The sequence below is a fragment of the Capra hircus genome, chromosome 2 (genome assembly GCF_001704415.2).
Source record: "Capra hircus breed San Clemente chromosome 2, ASM170441v1, whole genome shotgun sequence".
Lineage (NCBI taxonomy): Eukaryota > Metazoa > Chordata > Mammalia > Artiodactyla > Bovidae > Capra > Capra hircus.
Genome location: NC_030809.1, coordinates 44,800,307 through 44,816,418, shown reverse-complemented (window position 1 = coordinate 44,816,418; position 16,112 = coordinate 44,800,307). Strand labels below are relative to the sequence as shown.

The 16,112-nt window shown below is 35.7% G+C and overlaps 1 protein-coding gene across 2 annotated transcripts in view; it reads left to right on the top strand.

Annotated features, from left to right (window-relative positions):
* FAM117B (family with sequence similarity 117 member B) overlaps window positions 1-16,112 on the top strand; it is a 77,088-nt gene that overhangs the window by 33,492 nt on the left and 27,484 nt on the right. For both annotated transcript variants that reach the window (XM_018060750.1, XM_018060745.1), the window contains exons 2-4: window positions 3,360-3,511; window positions 10,439-10,531; window positions 11,518-11,631. In XM_018060750.1, the coding sequence (XP_017916239.1) occupies window positions 3,360-3,511; window positions 10,439-10,531; window positions 11,518-11,631 (359 nt within the window). The remainder of the gene's footprint in view (window positions 1-3,359; window positions 3,512-10,438; window positions 10,532-11,517; window positions 11,632-16,112) is intronic.

The window sequence follows — 16,112 nt, the reverse complement described above, 5'->3', positions numbered from 1 at the left end:
ACAATATAGTGTTAACAATTGTATGACCACCTCAGACCTTATTTATTCATTTATAGCTGAAAATGTATACTCTTTCATCAGCCTTTCCCTGTTTCTCCCATACCCCTGGCCATCACTTTTCCTACTATCTGTTTCCATGAGTTTGACTTTTTAAAAAAGATTGTACATGCAAGTGATACTGTGCAGTATTAGTTTTTGTTGATTTACTTTGGATTAACAAAGTATCTGAATTTATTGCACACACCTGCCCTTGTTGATAAACGATAGAAATATTAGAAATCATTCTCTTTTCTGCATGTATGTCAGGCATTGTTTAAATCATTGGGTTGAGGAAAGTAAAATTCCTGCCCTCCAAAATCTCACTCCCCTAGAGCACAGGGACAGTCAGGAGACCATTTCCGTGAACCATGCTAAGGCAGCACACAGGAGGGCTTTTGACCTGGATGCTGATGTATCGTTTTTGGGGGTTTGGGTGACTATTCAAGGAAGATTTATTTTCAGAGGAAACATTTGAACTGAATTTTGAATTTCAGTTCAGACATCTGAAGTTTCAAAGATTAAACGTAAATTAGCCAAACCCAGGAAAGGGATATGAGGGTAATGTAGGTAGAGACCAACTCTTAGAGGCAGACAGGACGTGGCACATGCTGGGAACTGTAAGGCCTTCAGCGTGGTTGGGATTAGAGGCAGTCCAGGCAAGAAAAAGGAGATCATGAAGGGTCTTGTCAGCTGTCAGCTGACAGTTTCTTTCTCTGGAATTCCATGTAAATACAGCCTTTGTTCACATAGACGGGAATTCTTTGAGTCATCTTTGACTCTTAAGTCTTCCTCCCTTCCCTTAAACTTCCTCATAATTAGGCACCAAATCTTGTCAATTTGGGGAACTTGGATTGAAATAGAATAATGACAAGCTAGATGTAGACTCTGTGTTCTTTATGGCAGGCTGTAACTTAGTCTTTTTAATTTCTAGGGCTTAGCACTGGCTTCCAGACCCTTAGTAAATGTTTACATGAAGGGAGTTCAAAAGAAAATGTTTAGTGTTTTTATGTGTGACCATGTATAATTTTTCTATTCTCCATTGTGTTATGGAAAATCAGTCTTAGAAAGTCTAGTTGAAAAGTCAGTGCTTGGATAATATAAAATCTTGATGATGAAATCAGACCTATTTGATTAATACACTGAACAGGGATGGAAGCAATGTTGTAGTTAAGGAAGAGAAGTGCCAGACAGCTTTTAACAATTGGATTTTAATGAATATACTCCAGTTTACATAGTCTGTGTCCCTTTTTTATGGCCAAGAACAATAGTTTTGTGACCATCCCGGTAGAGATTCATTTTTTAGTTAAAGGAAAAATCATGTACATGTATATTTATTGCTTTTCACTTGTTATAGGTGAGTACATGCTTCCTTGAACTTATGGATATGTACTGTATTTATTTTGTGTTTAACTATAAAAGGAAGACACTGCAGAGATATGGTTAGCATTTGCAACATTTAGGCATTGTTTTAGTGAAATAATTGTGCCATTTTGAAAACAAATTATGTATCTGAGGCATATCTTGTGAAGCAACTTTTGTGATTATCAGCAACACAGCTGATAAAACTATTATCTTGGTGGAATTGAATCTCTTATTATTTGGGTCACATAACCAACAACTGAACTTTTATACTTGTAACTATATAAGACCCTTGTCAAGAAATAATGTGATATGATTAGAAGAGAGGCATCCTAAAATGTTTTCATATATGGCCTTAAGAAAAACAAGGTATTTGTTATATAGAGAGAGCTAGAATGGTAGCATTAGAATATAATCTACTCATGCCTATGTTCATGTTTCATATTTTTAAATCCTTTAATTTAAAAATTTTTGTAATATAATTAGCTAAGCCTATTACTTTCCCCCTTCAAAAAAAAAAAAAAAGGAAATAGAGTATTTTTTCTGTATCGCTCTAACTTCCCATTACCTCTAGTTTCTTTTCTTTTTTTTTATAGTTTTTATTTTTGGTGTATATCTAAATACATATCCTGTATCTTGAAATGGAAAATATATTTGCATATATGTCTTCAAGTATAGCTCCTATAGGCTGGTTGGTTTGGTTTCTTGAAGTCTATTTATTATAACAAAACTCAGTAAGACATGTGCCTGACAGAGCTGATTAAAGTGAAATTTTACCTGTAACTTTATCTTAGCTGCCTTATTTCCTTTTGAGTGAGTATAGGTGGTGTAATAATAAGTGATATTTACCTATTACACCTACTTAATCTTAAACCCAAGGTGAGCATTTTAAAAATGGGTAGATAAGGATGGTGGCCTTTCTTATTATGCCTTTTTATCTCTTAGGACACATTAAGCTCGTAAATCCTCTCATGGATAATATTGATACATTTGTCTTATTTTCTGTTTTTTTGTAGAGATTAATTGTAGTTGTAAGAAATACAGAGATCTTTTGTACGTTTAGCCTATTTTCCCCAGTGATAACATTTTTGTAGGATTACATAGGATTTTGACGTTGTACAAACCACTGCTCTTACTCAGATTTCTTCTGTTTTTACTTGTACTTGTGTGTACTTGAAGGGGGGGGGGAGAGAGAGAGGGGGAGACACAAATTCAAGTTCCCATAGACTATAAACCAGGAGACACTGGAACATATCCAGGGACATAGAACAAGGTGCAAAAACTTCATGGTCTAAAGGTATTGAAATTATACAGAGTCTGTTCTCTTTTAAATTCTCTACTGCTTAATCTTCTTTTTATGTTTGCACATCCCCACTACAGTCAAGATGCTGAATAGTTTCCTGTCACCAAAGGGTCCTGCATATTGCCCTTTTGTAACACCTGCTCCTCTCCTGTACTTCACTTTCCCTCTTCCTATCTGCTAGTGGATCCCTGGCAACCATTAATCTTTCTTCCATTTCTAACATTTTGTCATGTCAAAAATGTACAAATGAAGTCATAAGTAGCCATTTGAGAGTGACTGTTTTTACTTAATATGTCTGGAAATGAAATGAAGTTGCTTCAGTCGTGATCAACTAACTCTTTGCGACTGTAGCCTGCCAGGCTCTTCTGTCCACAGGATTTTCCAGGCAGGAATACTGGAGTGGGTTGCCATTTCTTTCTCCAAGGGATTTTCTCGACCCAGGGATTGAATCTGGGTCTCCCGCATTGCAGGCAGACTCTTAATCTTCTCAGCCACCAGGAATCCCTTAATGTGAGAGCCATTCAAGTTTGTGTGAATCAATAGCTTATTCCTCTTTGTCACTCACATTTTATATTTAAGTTAGAGAAACTCTACCTAGTTTCTGCTTTGTTTCCTTCCTAAGCTATTTTTTAAATAAATGTATCTGTCTTAAATCTAGGGGACAAAACGAGACCACCTTCCTCCAGCCCCTCTAGCATCATCCGCCGTACCTCCTCCCTGGATACACTCGCTGCTCCATACCTAGCAGGGCACTGGCCTCGTGATGGTCATGGGCAAGCTGCTCCTTGCATGAGGGACAAGGCCACACAGGTAGGTTTATTACAGTTCTTATCTTGAAGTGTTTCACTCTGAAACCATTTCTCATAATATTGTTTATTCTACTCTGCTCTCAAATTCTTAAAACTAGTATGTATTAGCATTATCTGGGAAGCTTATCAAACATGCAGATCCCCAGGCTTGACCTTGAATGTTCTCCAGTAGGTTTTGGTTGAGTCTTAAGAATGTGCATTTGAAACAGTTCTCAAAGGAATTCTGATATCTGCAGTAATTTATGGACATGTTTTCTCTCACTTTTTTATAGTTTAGAACATCACAGTAAATTTAATTTATGGAATTTGGACTTAAAAATTTTTTACAAGAAAGGTTACTTTTTCATCCCACCTTATATTTTTGTGCCAAAAATCTTCATGTTTTGGGAAATGGGGATTATTTTATATTGCTGATAGAATCTATAAATGTAGCTATCCTGACAAAGGGACTCTGGAAACAAACTTTTGTGCTTTTAGATTTATAAAAAGTTTTAATTAAAGGGATCTTAAAGGATCATTTGATCTAACTCCTAGTTTTACGGGTGAGGAAACTAAAGTCCAAGATCATAAAGCCAGTTGTTGACTGTGTCTTAGTTGGGTGTAGTTTCTGTTGCAGCAACTTAACTACAATTATAATTTAATTAAATCTTTGTATAATAACTTAATGTTTCTCATAGTCATTAGATGGCAAGCCCATGAAGGCAGGAACTGTCTGGCTTGCCCATTTTTATATTTTCATCCTCAGAAATTAGTACTATACTTGATGGAATAAGCACTCCAGGAATATTTGCAATGGATTGAATGAGCAAAACAGTTAAAGCTTTTTGGCTAGTGAAGAATGAAAATCATTTTAAAGAGTTAAAAGATCCTTGATACTGATTGTTGAAAATCAACTAAGGTACATCTTGATTTAGACTTTAAATTTACGTCACTTGATGGTTGCTTGATCTCAGCACTTTATGAGAGAGCGTCCTTTTACAGGACCAAGTAAATACACTTTGCAATGGTTTTTAGATTTACATATTGGTTTCCAGAATTCCATTAGTTTGTTTTCTGTTTTCTGTTCTGATACTCTTAAAACCGAGTCCCACTATTAGGGTAGATACTTAGGATTTGAAATTACCTCGAGGGTTATACTCCAGTTGCAACTACAGAAATGAAAGTGCAGAGTCTGTATTCTGCATTGAGTCTTGTACTCATCAAAAGTAATGAGTCTTTTAAGAAATTGTGACCCTTTAAGCCAAAGAGTTCTGCGGTGGTGGTTTGGTGGTTTAGTCGCTAAGTCATGTCCGACTCATTGCGACCCCGTGGACTATAGCCTGCCAGGCTCCTCTGTCCATGGGATTCTCCAGGCAAGAATACTGGAGTGGGTTGCCATTTCCTTCTTCAGGGGATCTTCCCAACCTAGGAATCGAACCCAGGTCTCCGGAATTGCAGGCAGATTCTTCACCAATTGAGCTATGAGGGAAGCCCTCTGCATTTATTCTAAATCTGTAACTTTATTGAGATTAGGGCATGGTCATATAGAAAATGAGTAAAAATTCTTTTCCTATTTAGGTTATTATAGAATATTGAGCAGCATTTCCTGTCCTGTACAGTAGAATTTGAAAAAGAATAGAAGCCCATATATGTATAACTGAATCACTTTGCTGTATACCTGAATCTGGCACCTTATTAATCAACTGTGCACCAATATAAAATTAAAAAAGGAAAATGAATACAGTCTCTACTTGATTTAGCTTCATCCAGATGTGATGTTTAAATTTGTGTGAGTGTATTTCCTTCAATATTTCTGCAACCCTCTTTATTTCCTCTGCAGTTTCAGATTCAGTGGGTTCAGATATTTTGCCTTACCAGTAAGAATATATGGTTTTATAAATCGTTGGGAGCCCCTTGTTCTGTGGAAGTTCAGTAAGTCTCTTCAGCGAGTTGCTGTGATCTAGCTCTAGCTATCACTTGACTGGTGCTCCTGTCATTTGTTTTGTTTGTAATGCTTTCCCTGGATAGTTTACACACTAATGCTCACAGCAGCTGCCCCTAATCCCATAGAATCTTGCCTGCCTACTTTTCCTGTCTTTCCAGGTTTGGATTAGGTGCCTTTCTTAGGGGACCTCAGTCATCATGAAAGGTTGTTGTTGAATCACGACGCCGGGATTCTTGGCCCCTGGAGGAGAAGAATTCAATCCGGGGCCAGAGACGAGGCTTGATCGCTCAGAGCTTTTGTGTAATAAAGTTTTATTAAAGTATAAAGGAGATAGAGAAAACTTCTGACATAGGCATCAGAAGGGGGTAGAAAGAGTACCCGCTTGTTAGTGTTAGCAATGAAGTTATATACTCTCCAGTAAATCCAAAGAATGTCTGGATGTTGTAAAGACCTCACCAGACCTACTCCCGTAATTTACATTTTAAGATAACAGAATTAGCCAGAAGGTTTAATCCAGAGACTGTCCTCAGGCAGAATACATTGTTGTTATATAATCCTTGTAAAGAGCAGGTCTACTTCCATAATTGACAGAATTTTATATAATCCTAAGGAATGTAGAGAAGGAAAAAAGTTTGTCCTTTCTTCCTCCTTGAGAATTCCAGACCCCTCTCTCCTTGGGGACCCCTAGACTTCTTATCAACCTGCCTAGGAAATGACTCTCTCAATCACATCGTATCCAAATTGGCTGTTTATCCTTTCTCTCCTAGAAAAAACTCTTTGAGCATAAAAACTGTATTTTCTCTCTAACTCCAACACCTAGTGTAGGACCTGATAATGTTAGAAGATACATATTGCTTTCCAGTACACAATGCAAAATTGAACAAAGTTGAAACATACTTAATTAAAACTCAATTTTACTTTGTATTAATTCTTGAGTGTCTTATAATAAAGGCTTGGCTTCTTAGTTGAACAAAGAAAGCAATTATCTTTTGAACTAGGAGGTTAAGTAAAATTAACGACTTTTGCTGAATATTTTTTCCTGCCTGAACATCTTATCACTGAAATTAACAACGCTGTCTTTTGCTCTTTATGCTTATTTTTATTTGTTTTGCTAATTAATACTCGTTTACTTTGTTCTTAAATCTTTAAGAACCTTCTATATTCCTTTGCTTTTCCTTGAATTTTTATACTTATATTGAATATCTTTAGTAATTTGTCTAATTTTTAAAAGCTTTTTGTTTGGAAAAGTCTCAAATTTATAGAAAAATCACAAGAATTAAGATTGAGCACCCGGGTACTCCTATATTTACCAATAAACATTTTTGCATATTTTGTGTTCTTTAATATATAATTGTTATTATCACTGATGTTATTATTTGCTCTTTGTAATTTACAGACATTGTGACTCTTCTCAAACACCTCAGAAAATATATACGAACACAGACTTTAAAAATTTAATTATCAAATTCAGAAGATTTAGCGTTGATGCAATTCTGTTCTTTATTATGTGGATACATAGACACATTTTTTTTGGTTTGTTTCCCCAGTTATGTTCTCTGTAGCAGTTTCTTCCTTAAGCTAGGATCCAGTGAAGGAGCACAAGTCAACGTTTAAATGTCATATTTCTTTAGAATTCTTTAATTTGGAACAGTTCCTCAGCTTTTGTCATTTGTGACATTGATATTTTCTATGGGTGCAATGTGGTATTTTGTTGAATCTTCTCAACCTGGGTTTATCCATTTTTTAAATGATTCAGTAATAACATTTTTTACAGAAATACTATAGTTGACCTATGTTCTTTGTGCACGTGCATCAAGAAGTGCCCAATGTCAGTAATGTTGTTTCACCCGCCGGATACCCTTTGTAACTGTACCTGCATAGGCTGTGGGGAAATACTTGAGACTATAAATATCCCATTCCCCAACAGACTTTCACCCATTGTTTTTAGCGTTTGTTGATGATTCTTGCTTAAGTGAACAATTACTGTAGAAGTTCCAAATGATGACTTTCTAACTGTTGTCATTCTTCCTGCCTTTGTTTGTTGGTCTAATACTTTTTGACAGAAATGGTTCTTTATGAAATTGTCCAAAATGGATTTAAAATGTCAATTGATATGACTTAAGATTTTCTTTCCCCCTCTTTAACTTTTTACTAAGAGAACGTTCAACATACAAAAAACGGGAAGGACATTCTAGCTGTCATTAGATTCAGCAGTTTTAAACATAGCCATGTTTGTTTTACCAACCTTTGTGCTTTTATGTGTGTATTTGCTGCACTTTCTCAACGTCTGTTGCAGATTTCACAACATTTTATCCCTAAATCTTTCAGCATATATCTTCTTGTATAATCACAGTGCCATTAGCTCACCTAGGAAAATGAATAATTACAAAATATCATGTCACATCCAGTTCATGTTAAATTTACACAAGATTTCTTTCTTTTTTACCAGGATCCATTTGGAGATTCAAGCATTTTACTTAGTTTCTCTTAGTTCCTTTTAATTTAGAACAGTTTATTTTCATTTTCATACTTTCTTTCAGTTTTAATAACATTGTTACTTTATGTTATTTTATGAATGACATATTTGTAAAGGAGATACTTTATCCTTTTTGAATTAGGAAGTAACTGTAGAATATGTCTCTGCACCAGTGAATATCCTGTTCCTTAGTAACTTTTCACCTAATGTTTTAGTGTCCATTGATAATCCTTGCCTAAAGCTGATTTTTTTTTTTCCTTAAACACAAGATAGCATATTCTATACATTATTCTGCAATTTTGTTTTCACTTAAAGGCATCATATAGAAAAACTTCCCCTGGTGTTAAAAGTTTTTTTACATCATATTATGTAAAGAGGTATTATTTTGAATAGGCTATACATTTTTCATATAGTACAGAATTTGAGAGACATCCTCTCCTGAGGCAGCCACTGATACCAGTTTCTTTTGTTACCATGTATACGCTACATGTGTATATATTCTTTCTAGCAGTCCTATCTATAAAGATAGTTGCTGTACATACTGTACTGAGCCTTGATTTTCTCATTTAACAGTAGCTCATGGAAATTATTTTGTATAAGTATATTTTAGATTTCCTTATTCATTTTTATAGCTGCGTATTATTCTGTTGTAAAGATAAGCCATAATTTATTTGGCCAATCCTCTGGTTATGGTGGTGATTATAGTCGCTAAGGTGGTTAAAGTCCCTGATGCTGGGAAGGATTGATAGCAGAAGGACAAGAGAGCATCAGAGGACGAGATGGCTGAATGGCATCACTGCTGCAATGGACATGAACTTGGGCAAACTCTGGGAGGTGGTGAGGGACAGGGAGGCTTGGCGTGCTGCATTCCATGGGGTTGCAAAGAGTCGGACACGACTAGGTGACTAAACAACAATAGTCACTAAGTCTTGTTTGACTTTTTCAACCCCATGGACTGCAGCCTGCCAGGCTCCTCTGTTCATGGGATTTCCCAGTCAAGAATACTGGAGTGGGTGGCCTTTCCCTTGTTCAGAGGATCTTCCTAACCCAGGGTTTGAACATCTCCTGTATTACAGCCAGAATCTTTACTGCTGAGCCACCAGGGAAGCCCAGTCCTCTATTAACATTTTCCTAATCTCCTGCTTGCACAAATGGTGCTGTAGGGAATAATATATGTCATTTTGTGCATAAAGGCATAAATCTGTAGATCTGTGATATAAAGTACCAAAAGGTCATTGTGTCAAACAGTATGTACATTTGTAACTTTTGACAGCAATTGCCATGTCACCTTCACTAGACTGTACCAATTTTACATTACACCAGCAATGGAGGAGAGTGTATGTAATCAAATTGCCTAGTCTTAGTGACCTTAACTTGCATTTCTCTTATTACGGGGTGAGGCTGAGCAGTATTTTCATGTGCTGAGAATGACTTTTTCCCCTGATACAGTGTTTTTAAGTTCTGGATTTTGTGTAACCACTAAGAATGTAACATTTTTGAAGCTGTACTCTGCAGTTATTTAAACCAAGAAAAGACATAATTTAGAGATTAAGATGATAAACTCTGGAATTTTAGGTTTATATCTTTGGCTTCACCACTTCCTGGCTGTGAGACCTCAGGCAACTTCCCTAACCTCTCATTGTCAGAACTTCTTTATCTACAGACCTTGAAGAACTTTGTGTATGTTAAATCAGATAGCACAGTGATGACCTTTCATTTACTTTCATAAAGCACAGTACCTAGCACATAATAAGATCACAGGAATGTTGGCTATTATCAGTATGCATTTGTTCAGTAAATGGGATGCTTATAATTATATAAAAATAGTAATTTTTATTAGTAATAGAAATGAAAAATAGGCTAAAGTATTACAGTTATGTAACTGGTGCTGAAGAATTATGGGTAAGTTGTGTTATTTTAAATATTTTGTAATACCTGATTTTTCTGTAATAGGCATGTATTTTGTAATAGAAAAATATGGTATACTTTTTTTAGAAAGGAAAAATGTTTTCAGGTTTATTGAGATATAACTGACATATAACACTGTAAACTTAAAGCCGTACAGCATAATGACGTGACGTGTGTAGCAAAGTGATCACGATAAAAACATCCATGACTTCAGAGTTGCCAAAAAAGTCCTTTTTCCTTGTGATGAGATTGTCTAGGATCCACTCTCTTAGCAACTTTCTAATACACCATACAGCAAGTGTTAACTATAGCCATTGTGTTGTATGTTATATCCTCAGTACTTATTTGTCTTGTAACCGGGAGTTTCTATATTTTGACCACCTTCATCCAATTCCCCCTCTGTTAACCACAAATCTGATCTCTTTTTCTATGGGCTTTTTTCTTTTTTGTTAGATACCATGTGTGAGATCATACAGTATTTTTTTATGTTTGTCTGTCTGACTTATTTCATTTAGCATGATGCCCTCAAGGTCAATCCATGTTGTTGCAAATATGGCATTCACTATTGTTAAATGATTAACTATTTTATTAAAACCTCTTTCTTCTCTTTCCCATTATAGACAGAGAGTGCATGGGCTGAAGAATACTCTGAAAAGAAGAAAGGGTCTCACAAACGTTCAGCATCGTGGGGCAGCACAGATCAGCTTAAGGAGGTCAGAAAAATGGTTCTAAGGAAGTGGGTGTGAAAATTTGATCCCTTGGTTGACTAGTTCCCAGAGGCTGTGAGCTGCAGAGATTTGTCAGTTCCATTGTTTTTTAATTTCTTTCTTGTTTTTTTGGTAGTGGTTTTGTTTACTTGAGAAATAACACCAGGAAAACAGAAAGATTTGAATAGGGAAATATACATGTAACTTACCTGATTTTTTTTAATTTTTTTTAATGAGACTCCATAGCTGTTAATATAATTAAATATCAAATGTATGAGATTGTAGTGATACAACAAATTCACTGTTATTATTTCTATATACAATGGTAAGTATTTTTGATATTTAGTAACCCAGTGTAACCAAGTTGATTATGGCCCTATGTTATGATTACTTTTTTTGTGCCTATAATTAGCACAATTGTGTTTTAAATATAATGTAGCATAAAACAGAAAAATTCAGTCAAGGAATAATATTATTAATATTAATATAATCAATAATCAGATATTAATCAAAATTATATTTGTTATTTAAAGATTGTATCTGAATGCATTTCATGGCTGGAATTGATTTTTAAATAATACTGTTTACTTTTTTGGAGCTGTTGAAGGTAAGGTATTTGATAAAGAAATCTAATTCTGAATAAAATGTGACTCACTATAAGGAAAATCAGAGAATAATTATCATTGTTTTTGAACTGTGAAAGCTATAAGGTATAATTGCTAAAAGCTTCATTTGTTTAATACTTTTGGGAAGCTTAAAGGTGCAGAACAGTGTTGGAACATAATTTTTTCTTTGAAAGAAACATATACATTTATACATATAAGATATGTGTATATATACATATAAATTTTTAAAAGTAAATCAGATATTTATGGTATGGTTTAAAAACTCAAAAGATATAATAGGGTTGAGTTTTATTGGTTATTATTAAGCAAGGATATGTTTTATATGATGTGGAAGACACTCTGACGCACTTATTTTCCCCTTTTCAGATTGCAAAATTACGCCAGCAATTGCAGAGAAGTAAACACAGCAGTCGGCATCATCGAGATAAAGAAAGACAGTCTCCATTCCATGGCAACCACGCAGCTATTAACCAGAGTCAGGTAGGAGCACAAGATACCACAAGATCCAGACAAGGGATATGTTGTTTTCCTGGCGTTATGTTATTGCATAGGTAAATGTTTATGATAAAGATGTTCAAAAGCATGTTTGAAACAGTGATTAAATACTGAATCACAGCCTTCATTAAAAAAAAACCACAATGCTAAGTTGACAAAAATGATATTTTCCTTAAATGATATGACTTCTAAAAGATATAGCTGGTTACATATTCTGATTTTTGTCTTTGTCAGTTTGGTGTATTGGAGGCAGAATAATACAGATGAGCTTGGCTGTGGAACTAGAGCCTGGATAAGTAACCTGTTCAAAGTCTCAGTTTCCTCATGTGACAACAGAGGATGATAATGATACCTGGCGCATGAAGTCTTTTAGTAGAAAAGGTCTTTAACTGCTTTGATTTCTTAATTGAACCCTATGAACTGCTCTTGATTGCTCACCCAGGGAGCATTTCTCTTCATACTGAATTGAAATTGGATGGCATCCCTTGGCAAAGAGAGAGCAAGAAAAACTTTGCCTGTTCCTTTTTTAGGTTGATAGCTTCTGATGATTGTTAAGTATATGTGGATTGTTTTCAAGAGAAAGTATGGGTGAAGGTATATATTTTTTTCAAGCTAACTAATTATGTCTTAAAACAATGATAGATGAGTCAAACTTGATTTTACAGATTTACAGTTTGATTGCAGTTTGGCTTCCAGTAACTTTTTTCCGTATATAAGGCATTTTAATTATAAAATATGAATATACATTGATGCGTTTAAAAGCCTAAACAAACTGCATTTATATTTGGAGAAATGGAAAATGCAAAACTAACCAAGTAAGAAGTGAAAAATTTGAATAGACTATTGGAATACTAAATATTCCACTCACTCACAAAAGGCCACAGACCCACCTGGTTTTACAGGTGAGTTTGCCAACCTTCTGCTCCCTCTAATTCATCCATAAGTAATTTAGATGTATTTCTAAGAGATAAATCCAGTTCTTATTTCCTATTCATATTTTTATTCCAAGTAGAATAGAAGTTAAGACTGAGTTTTATTGAATTTTAATTGATGGATTTTAGCAGTTTATAACTTTCTGAAGTGGTTTTTTAAAAAGTTGTATTTAAATTAACAATTACTATGGTAAAATTATGCAAAATTTTTTTCCCCTGCAAGTTGAATTTGCTTAATAAAGGCTATTGAAGTTTACATGAACTTCATTTTTGTCTAAATGAAGGTGCCTCTTTGTGGAGAAGGTGAGGACGAGAAAATAACTTGAAAAATAAATTCACGTGGCTTGACTTTTGTACACTTGACACATCAATCATCTTGACTACTTGACTTGCTTTATTGAGTGTTAAAGCTAGTCAGAGATCAAGCACGTTTATTATGATAGCTATGCCAGTAGTATTCAGAGTTAATTGAGACTTTAAGACTGTGAACATGAAAATATTACTCAAGTCATGATTGTGGCTTTGTTTAGTGGATTTTCTCTCTAAAGGAGGAAGTACCACTTTGAGATATGTGTGCTTTGAGGCCATTCCTCCATCCATGCAACATTTATCAAATGTCTGCCATATGACTGGTAATGTAGTACTCATTAGGGGATGCAGTGATAAATGAAATGTTGGGGCTTTCCCCCCACCAAATCTCAGATAATAAGTAAACAGTTAATTTTTATACAGTATAATGAGTATGTTGATCAGGAAGTGTTCAGAGTATTGTAGAAGGAGCGTTTATCCTTGAATTGACAACGAGCCGTCTAGAAAGACTTCTATAGAAAGTGGTGTCTAAGTGATCCATGAAGGATAGGTAGAATTTAGCTAGTTTTTGGGCTTCCCTTGTGGCTCAGCTGGTAAAGAATCTGCCTGCAATGCAGGAGACCTGGGTTTGATCCCTGGGTTGGGAAGATTCCCTTGGAAAAGAGAAAGGCTACCCACTCCGGTATTCTGGCCTAGAGAATTCCATGGACTATATAGTCCATAGGATCGCAAAGAGTCAGACAGGACTAGAGATTTTCACTTTCACTTTCTGGACACAGAAGAAATCATGGCTCTAAGGATAGGTGATAGTAAGAGGTTAGGTTAGCCAGAGCTGAAAGTCTTCATGTCTCAGTTGTTAAGAAATTTGGACTTTGTCCTTGAAGCACCTGAGAGCTATTTTCTGCAATGCAGCGTGTTAACAGGTGGTCAGATATGCATTTTGACATGATCATTATGAGTTCAGAGTAGAGAATGAATTTGGTACAGGACAAGATTAGGATAGGGGCAGGAAAATCTATAAATAGATTTATAATCCATGTAAGAAATGATGGTGACCTAAAGTAAGGTAGAAGCTATGGAACTGGAGAGAATGGACAAACCTGAGTGATATTTAGAAAGCAATAATTAATAGTTGAACACTAGTAAGTATTTCGGAGAAGGCAGTAGCAACCCACTCCAGTACTCTTGCCTGGAGGGTCCCATGGGCGGAGGAGCCTGGTGGGCTGCAGTCCATGGGGTCGCACAGAGTCGGACATGACTGAAGCGACTTAGCAGCAGCAGCAGTAAGTACTTACAATATGGGAACACTGTACTCAGCTTTGGTATATTTAAGCATTTAATCCTCATCTTTGAGATGGAGATTGTTACTATTCTAATTTACAGGCAAAGAATTAAGGCTCAGAGAGTTCATGTATTTGTTCAAGGTCATATGAGACAGAGCTGGGATTCTAATTGAAGAATTTTGACTTCAGAGTCTGAGTCTTTAAACTTTTTTAGCTTATGGTTGATGATAAGGGAATGATGGACATATAGGAGTAAAAGGTAAGGCCAATTCTAGCCTTTAAACGTGATTTAAGAAATATATCCACCTACCTCACACCATGTACTAAAGTAACTGAAAATGGATCAAAGACCTCAATATAAGACTAAAACTAAAACTATAAAACTAAAACCTCTTAGATTAAAAACATAGGCATAAATGTGATGTTGGATTAGGCAATGGTTTGTTAGATATGACACCAAAAACACAAGCAACAGTAGAAAAAGTATAAAAATTGGACTTTATCATAATTAAAAACCTTAGTGCTTCAAAGATAAACTACAAAATAGGCAAAAATTTATACAAATCATATGAAACACTTGTATTTAAAATATGTGAAGAACTCTTGAAACTCAATAATAAAAAGACAAGCAGTCCAATTTAAAAACGGACAAAGGATCTAAATAGAGAGTTCTCCAAGGAAGATATGCAAATAGCCAATAGGTATATGAAAAAGATATTTATCATTATTTGTCTATAGGGAAATGAATACAAATTCCAGTGAGATACTACTTCATACCCACTAGAACAGCTAAAACTAAAAAGACAAATAGCAGGTTTTAGAAAGAATGTGGAGAAATCAGAACCCTTATATACTGCCGATAGGAATGTAAAATCCTGTCAGCACTGTATAAGCTGATAGGAATGTAAAACAGCCTCATAGTTCCTCAAAAGGCTAAATAAACATAGAGTTACTGTATGACCCAGCGTGTCTTCTCCAAATTATGTACTAAAAAGACAGTTGAAAACATATGTTCATGTAAAAACTTGAACACAGATGTTCATAGCAGCATGGCTCAGAGTAGCCCAAAATTGGAAACAACTCAACTGTCCTTCAACCAATGAATGGATAAATAAAATGTAGTATATATCCATACAATGGAACATTCAGTTCAGTTCAGTTGCTCAGTCGTGTCTGACTCTTTGCGACCCCATGAATCGCAGCACACCAGGTCTCTCTATCCATCACCAATTCCCAGAGTCTATCCAGACCCATGTCCATTGAGTTGGTGATGCCACCAACCATCTCATCCTGTTGTCCCTTTCTACTCCTGCCCTCAATCTTTCCCAGCATCAGGGTCTTTTCAAATGAGTCAGCTCTTCGCATCAGGTGGCCAAAGTACTGGAGTTTCAGCTTCAACATCAGTCCTTTCAATGAACAGCCAGGACTGATCTCCCTTAGGATGGAGTGGTTGGATCTCCTTGCAGTCCAAGGGACTCTCAAGAGTCTTCTCCAACACCACAGTTCAAAAGCATCAATTCTTTGGTGCTCAGCTTTCTTTATAGTCCAACTCTCACATCCATACATGACCACTCGAAAAACCATAGCCTTGACTAGACAGACCTTTGCTGGCAAAGTAATGTCTCTGCTTTTTAAAAATATGCTGTCTAGGTTGGTCATAACTTTCCTTCTAAAGAGTAAGTGTCTTTTAATTTCATGGCTGTAGTCACCATCTGCAGTGATTTTGGAGCCCCAGAAAATAAAGTCAGCCACTATTTCCACTGTTTCTCCATCTATTTGCCATGAAGTGATGGGACTGGATGCCATGATCTTAGTTTTCTGAATGTTCAGCTTTAAGCCAACTTTTTGACTCTCCTCTTTCACTTTCATCAAGAGGCTCTTTAATTCTTCTTCACTTTCTGCCATAAGGGTGGTGTCATCTGCATATCTGAGGTTATTGATA